General features: G+C 39.1%; 1 protein-coding gene across 2 annotated transcripts in view; it reads right to left on the reverse strand.

Moving 5' to 3' along the window:
- Nucleotides 1-13,261, reverse strand: part of INO80 (INO80 complex ATPase subunit) — a 53,301-nt gene that overhangs the window by 9,979 nt on the left and 30,061 nt on the right. For both annotated transcript variants that reach the window (XM_031044523.2, XM_005143931.2), the window contains exons 25-28: nucleotides 10,316-10,541; nucleotides 4,390-4,517; nucleotides 2,748-2,842; nucleotides 279-351 (exon numbers count right to left, since the gene is read on the reverse strand). In XM_031044523.2, the coding sequence (XP_030900383.2) occupies nucleotides 279-351; nucleotides 2,748-2,842; nucleotides 4,390-4,517; nucleotides 10,316-10,541 (522 nt within the window). The remainder of the gene's footprint in view (nucleotides 1-278; nucleotides 352-2,747; nucleotides 2,843-4,389; nucleotides 4,518-10,315; nucleotides 10,542-13,261) is intronic.

Raw genomic sequence — 13,261 nt, forward strand, 5'->3', positions numbered from 1 at the left:
TTAAACAGGGTAAGTTTAGATTGGATATAGGGAAGAAATTCTTTACTGTTAGGGTGGTGAGGCACTGGAATGGGTTGCCCAGGGAGGCTGTGAATGCTCCATCCCTGGCAGTGTTCAAGGCCAGGTTGGACAGAGCCTTGGGTGCCATGGTTTAGCGTGAGGTGTCCCTGCCCATGGCAGGGGGTTGGAACTGGATGATCTTAAGGTCCTTTCCAACCCTGACTGTTCTCTGATCCTGTATCTTTTAATTATATGTTTCTTTACCAAACTTCACCTACCGTATCTGCAGCTGTAAGGTTAATGCCCAAGCCTCCAGCTCTTGTGCTTAACAGGAACACAAAAATATCATTCCTATAGAGGAAAAAGATTTATATTGTGAGTGATAAACAAGAAATAACCACAGAAGTAAATTTTTTGGCCCACACAGAGTGATCAGGGCTATTCCTATTACTTGAACACTTCAGAACATTATGTGCTGCTCATTCATGGTCAAGTAAAAAAAACCAACATATGAATGAGAGAAGTTAATCTACAAATCAGGACTATTGGAACAGGCAAACATTCAATTTGCAATAGCATCTTATTAATCCCTATCAAAATAAACCAGGGCTTGTTTATCTTGCCTGAAACAGAAATTCAGATTTCATATGGACAAAGAACAATTCATTGTTTCACAGAAATGACCACTGTTGAAAAAATCTCGCCTGAACAATGCTCAATTGATAAAGAAAGATAAATAAATGTTGAAACTGTGCAAATGCAAGTTTTGTTGTAAATAGGGTGCTTTGAACAGAACAAACCAGGAGAGAGGTCTCTATGAAGGATGACCAAGTACTATTGAAAATGAAAGTGGTAACAGTGAAATCAGGGTTTCCACAAAGGTTATGAACCCCACTAGTGCTACTGGGGGGTAAGCAGTATTTAAAATTGTTAACCATAACCAGAACAACCAAAGGGATCTGTGAACAGGTTGACACTAAGAAAGCAGATGGTACTGGTAAGAAGTTGGAAGAGGCTGACATACTGTACTTCAGCAGTGACAGAGCAAGGCCCTCTGCTAAAGAGAAGACACTCTGCAATGTCACATCCTTTTGGTACCAGATTGTCCATACGAATGTCAGGCCAAAATCTAAGGGTACAAAACTCCACCCTGACCTATGGACAGCTGTTAGGAATTGAAGCTGAGCTGTCAATCTCTAGACCTCATCTTGCAGGTACAAAGCCAAAGGAGTCAGCAGGTGCCTGTTCACAGTGTAGGTAATCCTTGGCCAGGAGATCTTTTCAATCTCGTAACAATAGTGGAACATGCAGTACAGGCAGTCAGCTGTGAAATCCTTCTGGAAATGCCATATGGGAAGGAAAAAAAGTGGATAGTGCTATAGACTAGGGGAACAAATTATCATTCCATAGCTACATATTTTCTGCACCTTGCTAGGATATCCTGCAGGACAGTTTAGTCTCAGTCAGGCTTTTTTTCCTGGAAATATTTCTCATCAGTAAATCATGTATAAGAGGAACTTAACGAACATTTTAATAGGAATCATTGTTTAGACTGGCTGACCTGTATTTCAAAGGGATTTCCTGCTGAAATGATTATTTTTCTTCATTTGTTCTATTCATTAATAAAACCACATTCTGTTCATTAATAAAAACAAAATTCTTCACTTCTTCTGGTTAAAGGACCTTACAGGAAGACGTGTCAGGATTCCAGGAGGAACCCGTTTCTGACATCTGGAAACAGGCAGAACAATACTGCACGGTCCTCTCACTTCAGGTATCTGGCACACATTCTTTCTGAGTGTTACTGCTCTGAGGAGTTCACTAGAAGACTCATCACTGCAACACAGTCCTTCAGATCGTTAAGCCTGAAAGGCTGTATACAGCTTCCCTCCTGCCTTCAGCTATGATAACTTGGGACCACTAACACAAGGACTCTAGTCTAAAATGTTGCTTTCACCCTGCAATAAACAACTATCTATGAACCTAACTCCTCTGAAAAAGAGAAGTTCTTAAAAGCTCACATCAACATCCAGGGAGGATAAGCCTACTGTGAACTACCATACCAAAGTGACATCCTCTCAAGCCACATCCCATGATTAAATGAAAACTTAATAACCATAAACTCAATCATTATAAATAATGTGCCCTAGTGGAGACAAAGTTATACTAAACTATATTAACTTCTAACAACATGATTACATACTTTCCTTTCTTGATGTGCTCATAAATGTATTGCAAGCATCCATTTCGGCTTACTATATGAAAAGTTTTATAGCACATCTTACTAGCTAATAAAATCCCCATTTTATCACTTGTATATTAGTTTAAGGTTTCTTAATAAAACATGCTTGAATGGTTTGTTTTTCAGAAAAACAGGTCATTTTCAAAGCTCTAGCATATGTGAGATTTTCAATCTCATCTTCACAGTGTCAACTCTCAGGGTATATAATAACCAAAGAACATCTGCCTCTCTCTTGAGCTTCTTTATAAGCAATAGTGTATTTGGAATGGCAAGAAGCACAGTAGGTGGGTACATTAAAATTGCTTCCACTACTGTTTCACCTATGACAAAATCCTAAACATCAATATCACTGACTACTGGTCAGCAAATCTAGAAACTGCTTCACATGAGAGGCCCATTTGATATCAGGAAAGATAATTTAATTGCAAATTTCATCTCCTTTCATTACATCTAATACCAGCTCTCTATGTACACGCAATCTAACACACGCTGTACAATACATTACCTGTTCTGAAAATCTGCTACCATGTCCCTTCGTTCAGAAATCTTTGAAGAACCATCCAATCTCATGTAAGTATGTTTCCGATAAACCATGTATTCCTGTGAAGGGGACATAGCAGAAAAAGAGTTGTTCTTGAAACTATTTAATCTTCCAGAAAAACTCAATAAAACCAGAACTGCTAATTGAAAAAATAAAATAAAATCCCCTAAATTTCATCAGCATCAAATATGATCTGACCCCATATCACATGAACAAAATGCGATTCTCACTGCAATTATGGACAATTTCATATAGGAGAAAGCAAACACATTGAGAAAAAAACAAGCATAAGCTTAAAAAGTATGAAATACACATCTGCATGAAATAACACTATCCCTTTCTGTTGAAAGAAGGTCATTTTCCTCTTTGTATTTATATGCGCCATTTTCTAATGCTTGATTAAGCAGCAGTTCTTCAGCTGAAGGCAAATCAAATAAAGATGGTTTTAGAACTCTGTAAACAAGGTTTTGTGATCTCTGCCCTGCATAGATTAGGTCAGTATGATACCACAGCACTTACACTGGTACAGTTAAAAGAAATAGGACATGTTTTGTCCTTTCATATTCAAGTAGGCAGAGGAGATGTATTTTGATCTCTCAGGTCATATAGCTATGTCCTGGGTTCAGCAGTAGCAGTCATTTTTCTCTTTCTTAGTAGCTGGTGCAGTGCTACTGTAGCTACTGCTACATAACTTTTGGAAGGATTTTCTTACAGACTGGGTCCTTACTTGATTTTTAGCTTGCTTAACTCCAGCTTCTGTTACATGGGTGGGGAGGAAGAAAAACTTGCTAGGTGGCTTATCCAACAAATAAAGTTGAATATTTAGGAGGTCAAATAGCAAAATGGTGTGCTCCCAAGCCTTTAAATGGAATGCTAACAGAAAACACTGATTCCCTTTACAAATCCAACCAAAACCTAAAACTTTGATGTCTTCCACAAAAGTCAAGAGAAATAAAGGTATTTCTTTCTAACCATTGTAAGTATCACCAATAGGAAACCAAATTAATAGTTCTCCTACAAATGTCTCTTCAGACCAGCCCCTTTAGTGGTATAGTTGCTAATCGAATACTCTTTTTTCTTTCCCTTCTGAGCAGACTGGTTGTATTTAAATAACAAGTAATGACTTAATTCCTAATTTCCTTCCTATTGTATACACCAGAGAACTTCTATCAAACTTTTGCACAGGATTAAGATGATAGAGGGAAACAGTAAAAGTCTGTGAAATTACAAGCAACATAAACAACATACAGTTATTGACTGTTCTCCCCCTTCTTTCCAAATGAAAGGGCACATGAGCCTCATATGAAAACCCAAGGAAGCCTTTTAAAACCAGCAAAAGAGGATAATTGAGCTATGCAACCCCTCTTGTACATTTTTCCTATAGCATCTGCTGTTGTACACTGCTGGAAGCGTTAACACTGGACTGGACCTTAGATCTAACTTTGTATAGCAGTTCTTATTTTTTCATATTAATGCATTTACTGTATATCCTTCAGTACAACTTTACGTCAGGTTTGCTGCATCCAAATGACAGTATTTTCTCCAAAACACTGTTGCTAAATTGGCATCTTCAGAATTTGTCTTCCATAGGCTACAGCTCTCCTACCTCCAGCAAGTCAATCATCCGCGTCATCTGGGAGTAGATGAGAACTCTGTGTCCTTGAGATTTCAGCCGTGTCAACAGAAGATCAAGAGCATGAAGTTTTCCACTGTCAGTGATCAGACTCTCTTTGTCTAAAAGAAATGGATGAAAAGCAGGTAACTAAGAAAGCCAGAACAGCTACATGCAACAAGCTAACTTCTAAATTTTCCCAGCACTTCACTGCATTATAATCCCTAAAGTAATGAGCTGTGATCAAAGAAAACTGCAATACCCCTTCTGGCTGACACTTACAATCACACTGCTAACAATAACTTTGGTTTGCTAAGATGGGAGCATATGAATATACCAACATGGCAAAATTTCATCACAGATTGATCGCCTCACGAGTACAGACTCAATCCTTTTTTGGACAGCCATTTCTATCATCTAAGGATTCTGACTACATCAACAACCACAACACGACTTGACAGTTGAAGAATTTTTTTCCACTTCTCATGTTAAAATGTTGTCCTTTGGACATTTGCTGCTACCTCCTGCTGAGCTTTGTATTCACCCTCAACTGATCTAGTTTTAAGATCAAACCCCTCACTAACATAGAAAACGAAGAACAGGAACAGTTCTCTAGGGTCGTGAGGCACTGGAATGGATTGCCCAAGGAAGTTGCGAACGCTCCATCCCTGGCAGTGTTCAAGGCCAGGTTGGACAGAACCTTGGGTGCCATGGTTTAGTGTGAGGTGTCCCTGCCCATGGCAGGGGGGTTGGAACTGGATGATCTTAAGGACCTTTCCAACCCTAATGATTCTATAATTCTACAATTCACAGCACTGCCTTAACTCTTCTTTTTCCTCCCTGCTCTTTGCCTTTAAGAAAAAAAGAAAAAATAAAGACTGCCATCTGGAAACACTTCTTAGATCACTTCAGATTTTGCACTTTAAGTCCTCTCTGTTTCAGCACTGCTCACGAAGTATTATTCAGGAAGGAGATCTTCCTGTTTGTACGTTCTGTACATAAACTTCAGTAAACAATACACTACCGCTGAAAGAGGATAAAGAGACATTTTCTTCCAAAAAATTATCAGTTGGAAAGGCCACTGATGATTCTTTATTCTTTGGGATGTCTGATTTTAGGTTTACAGCCAAAACGGAAAGTTGACAACTGCAGATGGTGCAGGCTAGTACAGAACCCAAATATTTTTGACATGTCTAGCAGGTAACACTTCCGCACACTTCTTGTTGCACAGAATGAATTAACTCAGGGGCTGAAGAAAATCCAGCTTTCTGGAAGGCAATTAACTGCCTTGCACAATATTCCAACTACATTAAAAAGGTACATATGAAAATTAAACCACTCACCGGAACATTTTCATGCAGCTAAAACTAAGGCCATACTAGTGGAACAGAGGAATACAGATCAAACAACAGTGCTTCTAAAAAGGGCTTATCAGCATGGCAGGCAATACAGTTCATGCATACCCAAGTGCAGTTATGTGGCACAGAGGGCTAAGTTTGATTCTTGCAAGTGCAACAAGGGCTTTGGTAAGAAAAACAGGAATGTAGATATTGTTCTATACTGAATTCGAAAGATCATTTTGAAATAACATGCCCAGGTTTAATACACCTTTCAGACAGGTTGTAAAAACCTGAAAGCATTCAGGAGAAGTCCCCACTATTTCACTGTATTAAAAAGCTTTTCCTGCAGTAAGGGAATTCAGAAACTTGTTTTGTTTCAATTTTTCAAAGGGCAAATGGCAATACTCGAGGTTCCTCTTTTGGACAAAGGCTTTTAACAACTGAAAAGAGCTGTATACCAGTAGAGAAGGGTACGGTATCCAGTGACTTATTAAAACTGTAAAACCAAGGCAAACTTCCCTCTTATCCTTCTAACAGTGAGGAAAAACTACTCAGAAACACTTTTATCCAGGACAATGGGAGATTCTTCATCACTTCAATATTTCAATCAATATTTTTTTTCAAAAATCTCCTTTAGCTTAAATATAAATAATGGACTTGATGCTGGAACGAGTGGGATCTACATTAGACATCAGCAGAAGGAGCCAACAATACTCCTTTCTGAAATTCAAAAAACTGAGATGTCAATAATACTTAAAATTATCAACTCTTCTATTTGCACTGTAAGTCAATGCTGTGAACTCTCTCTCCTTCGGTAAGTGTAGACCCATGCTCCTGCAATTCACTAGCTAAGAATCCAAGACAAGAGAGTTCTGCTCTTTCCTGCTTGTCTGCCTATCCAGACAGTCACTGTTTTTCCTCCAATTTGCTCTCCCTTCTGAGGGTGATCTTGTTGCTTTGCCAGGAGCAAGTGCCACCTCTTTGACTGAATCATTAGCAACCACCGCAGGGAATCCATCAACTCAGGAGCTAAGCCAAAGAGATACTGTAAAGAAAACTCTAGACCACAGCTCAGGATGGTATCTGTTCCAAGTGCAACGTATTTCTAATGACACATTCATCTCTAGAGAGAACTCAATTACATACTAGTAACTATTGTTATATTTTTATAACATAAATATTATTATATTGTTATATAGTTTCATGAATTCTTCTAAAGAAAAACAAGCTTAGAACTTAGGCAATTAAGTAAAAATGGAAATTACTTGCAGTTGTTTGGTTTTAAAACACCAAAAAAAACTCCAAAAGTCCACGCAGTAGCAATGTTTACTCTATACAAAATGTTATTCTTTCCTTTAAATCCATAAAGCCATGGCATTCTTTTATTGTAATTGGTCAGCTTGCTGTTTCAGAATGAATTTAACTGAGTGAAGCAACTAGTCTAGATACACATGACAAACTAATATGATTATTAACCAAAAGCCATCTGACTGGAAGGAAATGGAGAACAAACAGGGTCTGTTTAAGCATCAGTCTTGACTGGTTCAGATTAACATATTAGCAAGTTTCCAAAAGCAAAATGCTCCTGGTGTCTCTCACACAGGCATAAATAGGTAGAATTAAGTTTTGGTAACTGGAAACGATGAGTGTCCTTTGCTGCTGGCTCCTTAGGTCTCCATTGTGTAAGCTACTATTTTTAAATAGCAATAAAATACAAATTACACGGAAAGAACTTATTTGCAGATGGTCTTACAGTCTGAAAAGTTACCAACTTATTAACAGCTCATAATTTCTCCAGTATCTTAGTGTCAGAGCAGACTGCACTGGTGAGAAAGTTGTGGGGTTTGGCTGTTTTATGGTTGGAAAGCAAAATAGAACTAACAACAACAACAACAACAAAGATTTATCATCTCTGGAAGAGAAAAGCATTTGACTTTAACCTGGCATCTTTAAATGTGCTATCTTGGTATCATTGTGTTTTATAAGATCAACCAAGTTTTGCATGCTTAAAGCCTGCCACCTAGTGATTCAAAGGACAAATTCCAGGAAGTGGGAAGAGAAAATGTACTTTACTCATGCCATCTTCAGGAAACACTGTAAGTATTCAAAAAAGAAAGTGTCTTCTACCTGTAGTTTCTCTATTTCTCATTCCCTTGTATCTTGGAGGATGAAAAAGGTGATTTACTTCTATTTTTAAATGGTATTTCAGAAATTTGTAATTCTACATTTTCCATTTTTAGTGATCGGTGAAAAAATTCAATTACAATGTCTTTGGATATATATATATATGTATGTATATAAGATGTTATTTTTTAATAGCATCAGAACAGCTTTTGAAATTTGAGGCCAGTTAGGAGATAGAGGTCCTGGACTGCACCTGAAAAAACTCTCCCTAGGATGCAATTTTGGGGTTCTTCAGCATTGCATGAAATAAACAAGAGAAGAGAACCAGACCAAAAAGAAAGTAAGTGTCAACTGATATTGTTTAGCTTTCAGTCTGAAATAAAAAGTCCCTGCCCTCCAGCTATGCAGAGATATGGACATAAATTATCTACATGGGGATGCAGTGGGATCCTATAGCCTGGGAAGAACAGTCACAAATGATTATGACTCTAAATAACCCTTGTCAGGAGCTCTGGCTGATGACTGTAGCTGGGCTCAGTGCTCTCTGGAGAATGAGAAAAAGTGCCTCTGGGCATGAAAATGCAGAGGAAAGAGAGATAAAGTCTGGGTTCCAGTTGACACCCCTGGTTCCCCTCCCGACAGTCTGCACTGCACGGCACAATGGGGTCAGTGAGGAGCTAGCTGACTCTCACAGTAAACAGCCAGTGAGGCTGGTGCTTTTTATCGATGCTAAAAGGACTCAGACACTTCCTGCCATTTAATCCAGGACCATTTTTCTTTCAAAGAACAGGAAAAGCCTCAAGAGATTCCCACAGTGATCGCAGCTGAGCCTGCTGCCAGGGTACTGGGAACACCGAGACTGGGAGAGGAGAGATGAGGGTTAGGAGAGAGATATCCCCTGGTTCTTCTTGCCACCCATTTACCGCAGACCTTCACACCACCCATTCCATTTGACACTTGCTAGACTTCAGCCTTGTAAATGGTTCCTTCAGTGTATCAGTTGTTTTCTGTAATGCACTGTGCATGCTTCTGCTCATATAAACACAGCTGTATGCAGTGGTATGTGCCCTTTCCTCTCAGATTAAGTTCAGGTTTGAATGCTACCTTCCACCTAACTAAAACACAGTTGTACGAAATTACTCTTCTTTAAATTCACTTGCAGTTCCAACATCTCCTAAATGCAGGCAGCTTTACATACACACTCATGCCAACCATCAAAGTTATCAGCTTAAATGGAAGTTTTCTGAAGAGAATGCAGCCCTCTCTCAATGTTACATCTGACACTTTTCTTCATTTCTTTATGCATGCATCCACCTTAATTTATCCCTTCAGTGCTTCCCTCCTTTCTGCTACAGCAGTTCACTTCCTGTTCCCAAATAATGGATAATTCAATGAATTCCTGAAAAAACTATAAAGTCATCAACTGTCACTTAACACTATAGTGAGAGCTCATAAAAAATCGTTTCTCCATTACATAGGTACAAACATGCACGTGCTTCAAATGACTCCAAGTACTTATGAGGTACCTTCTTAAACCAGACCGTAGCAAGCAAAAGGCCATTTTCCTTCTACTGTACTAACTTCCCCTGCCAAACATCCTTGACCCAAAAGGGTCTGGGAATAACTTAGCATCTGGCAGTGTAAGCTGTTTTTCCTCTTGGCTATCTCTCAGATCTCTAGTACTTTCTGCAGAACTCTGCTCACTGCTCAGGACAATCTTCTGACAGCCAGAATGCATCTGCCCCATGGAATTTAATGCAGTATTGGCAATCAAATTCTAGCAAATCTTGGATTACTTTAGTCTAATTCTAGCAAAAAAAAAAAGTATATTTACAAGCACACTGGTACATTTTCCCCAGCTCTACCAGGAAATATGAGTAAGTCCTCTTTATTCCAACCGAAACTCTGTAAGTCTCACACCACATGCCTTGTTGCTCAGGCTGATTTCCTCTAACTTGGTCCCCAAACCCATCCTTCTCACTGTACACTGCTACAAGTAATTTTTATCTTTTCATGAGGAAGACTAACAAAAGATCTTTTAGGTCAATACGAAGGCCTTCCAACACACTAAGAGGTAAGATATGACTGTTACTTTTCCTGCAATTTTCCTATCTTCAACCTCAAAACAGTATTTGGTTGTGAGAGAAGACTGTGCTTCAGTGAGCAAATCTCTCTCTTTACAGTCATTTGGGGGTAACATGCTAGGACGGGTTTGTAAGCATTAGAAAAGTTTGTGTGAGGCTTTTTCAGTATCCATGGACAGCTTTACTGCAGAGAGAGGATGTGAAATCATAGTGTGTTTTAAGACACCAGGGTCAACTTTCACTCAGGAGGAAAAACAAACACATAAACACACAACCACCCCCTCATAAAGCCCATAACCAAGTGTAATTACCACCGAAGAACAGATGTCCTTATTTATCTCATCTCTGTTCCATGACAACGTCCAAACTTACCTGGTATCCTGATAAAAGACCAGCCATTCTGAGGCCTGATCCCTAACAACCCTCCTGGATACTCTGGGAAGAACTGGGAGGATTGCTTCAGCCAGTCAGCTGCTAGTTCAGGGGCTCCATTGAGTACACACTGCTTTGCTTCCAGGCATCCTCCTTCCTTCAGTGCCCTGCGCTCGTATTCTGCACTTCGGTCATTGCAGTAGAACTCCAGTGGCACAGCTGTTACCTATAAGTAAAAGAATCATCAATATTCTTGTACATATTTCCCCTCATCCCCAAATCCCCAGTTCAGGTACCTTCCCACAGGATCAAATTTTAAGAATTAAAATGTTACTGACATGTACAAATGGAAAAAATCTTAAGCTGGGCTTAAAATAAGCAAAGAGGAAACATCTCCCCACACCACATAAAGTCCTGTGAACAATCAGGCACACGCTACTTGCCTTCTGATAAACAATGCCTCATGCCAACTGCCACATAACTGATAGAAAAGCTGAGAGGAAAAAGAATAGTATCCTTGCTGCCCCTTTCATTTTTGCCCTTCACAATCAAGTATTTACCTAGCAGAAACGAGACTTACGTATCATCCTTAACAGAAACTCATGTGAAAATTTAATTAGGAAGATATATACATTAGAAAGGAAAACGAATGAACAAGGAAACAGCCTTATTTTGGAACAGCACATTTCTTAGGCTTGACAGCTGATCTGAACAGAAATGGGCCACAGGAACAGTGCCAGTGAGCACAGGATGATCTTTTTCTTCTGGCCATTCTCCGAATTCCTTGCTCTATTACCTGCTTTAGTATACACAACCCAGCTGGACAGACCAGTGTTGCAAACACAGCAACTCTAATTTCATGCCATGTGAGCTATTCTGGAATGGCTCCATCATCACTTTAACTCCCTCTGCTCTGCCATGTGCACCCAAAGCTGTACAGAATGTAGAAGGTCCATGTTAGCCAAACAGCTGTATGCCAATGACTGTAATGTCCTCAGGTAAGGAGTCTGTTCCAGCAGACAGGGCTGTCCTTCGTACAATCCAGAGCTTTCTCTTACCTCACTTATACCAGGGCAAAGGACAACTTCAAGATACTGCAGTAATAAAAACCAAAAGTGGAACTGAGCCATGGTACGCACCATGACAGCCTGGGTTTTAGTTTTGATACTTCACCAGGAATTAAACCACATGATGCAAGCAAATACAAGTAGAACACTCACAACTATAAATACACAACAGTTCACTTATCCAGCACAAGAATCATTCCAATAAAATGCAGATCACCAACTTCTATTTTTCCTGAATATAAATATGTTGGGCTAACATTCTGTGGTGTTTACAAAAGCTATTTATAAGCAAGTTTAGACAAGAAAGCTAGTAGAAACTTTCACATAGTACCTAGAGACCTAACAATGTGCTGAAACCATCTAAAACTGCATCTAAACTTTAACATTAAGACAAATTAACCTTACAGTATGGGCTTATAACAGAGACAAGTTACAAACTTGCAATGCTTTGTAGGTTTCTTCACCAACATAGGAAGCAAATGTATCATTACTTTAGAAGTCATTGCTGCTTTGACTTCAAAAGTAAAATAGGGAAAAAAGAAATCCATGTAAGTTAAAAATATTGTCATGGATCCTAACAGTGTGCAAATGACAGTACCTATGGGAATAGGAAAAGCAACATGACAAATGACAATGAATGCGGGGGAAATCAAGCTTGCAAAAGTTTTCAGATTATAAAAAAGGAAGTGGATCTGTGTTGGAAAAAATAGTATGGGGGTCTTCAGGTTTTGATAGGGAACAGTAAGCAGTGGAGTTCCTGCACAACTGAGTAGGGGTGGAAATTAGTGTGATAATGGAACAATTGAAACATTAAACATTAAAAGAAGTATCTTTTTATTGCAGATTAAAAACTTTCATGTATTTGCAGGGATTTTAATTTTTTCTTCCAGCTTACTCTAGCATGACATAATTAACTGCTACTTACTAAGAATAATAGATCTGCAGCATTATATCATGCAAATTAAGGTATTTTAATGATTTAACTAAATGATAAGCAATAAAATAGTTTCAATGTCACTAGTTTTAAATACTGTACTTCAGAACAGTAAGGCAAAGGGAGCAACCCATACCTCAGGACATACTGCCTGATACCTTAGATGCTGGCTGCACCTCTCTGAATATTCACCAGCTAACCCTAAGTAAAAGGTATTGAACAAGATCTTCTGGCTGGAAGCTGTGGTCCAGTCCTGTTTTACAGAAGCTCTGTGGAATAGATTCATCTCACAGAGACTTCTCTTTGTAAGAGCCAAACAATTGTTTAGACAGATTCATAAGCACAATTATAGTACATATTGAAATTAAACTAAAAAAGCAGACAAAATCTTAGCAATAATGGTAAAACCACTGCTTTGCAAAAAGCCAAGAGCTATTTTTAAACCAGTATGGCTTATGGGTCTATACATACAGCCATCTGAAACACTGTGAAGTGAAACAGTCTGTGTTAACACTTTGTACACATTTACATCACTCAAAATAGACTTTTAGGGTTGATGCTATCTTGTACTGCCATCTGCAGTCAAAGAATAGGACTGATCTTTGGGGGACATGGCCAAAATCTCTCAATTCAAAATGCAACCCCAGCTCTCTCAGGCCTGTCTCCATAGCAGAGTCCCTCTGAGCATCTTCGTGGCCTCCTCTGGACTTGCTCCAGCAGGTCCACATCCCTCTAGTGTTGGGGACCCCAGAGTTGGAGGCAGGACTGCAGGTGGGGTGTCACAAGAGCAGAGGAGAGGTGGAAGAATTACCTCCCTTGATCTGCTGGGCACAATTCTTGTGATACAGCCCAGCATACAGTTGGCTTTCTGAGCTGCAAGCACACACTGGTTCTATTAAAACCAAAAAATACTGCTTGAAACTGAATTAGTCAGCTTAATATTCA

This window comes from Melopsittacus undulatus, chromosome 4 (genome assembly GCF_012275295.1).
Source record: "Melopsittacus undulatus isolate bMelUnd1 chromosome 4, bMelUnd1.mat.Z, whole genome shotgun sequence".
NCBI lineage: Eukaryota > Metazoa > Chordata > Aves > Psittaciformes > Psittaculidae > Melopsittacus > Melopsittacus undulatus.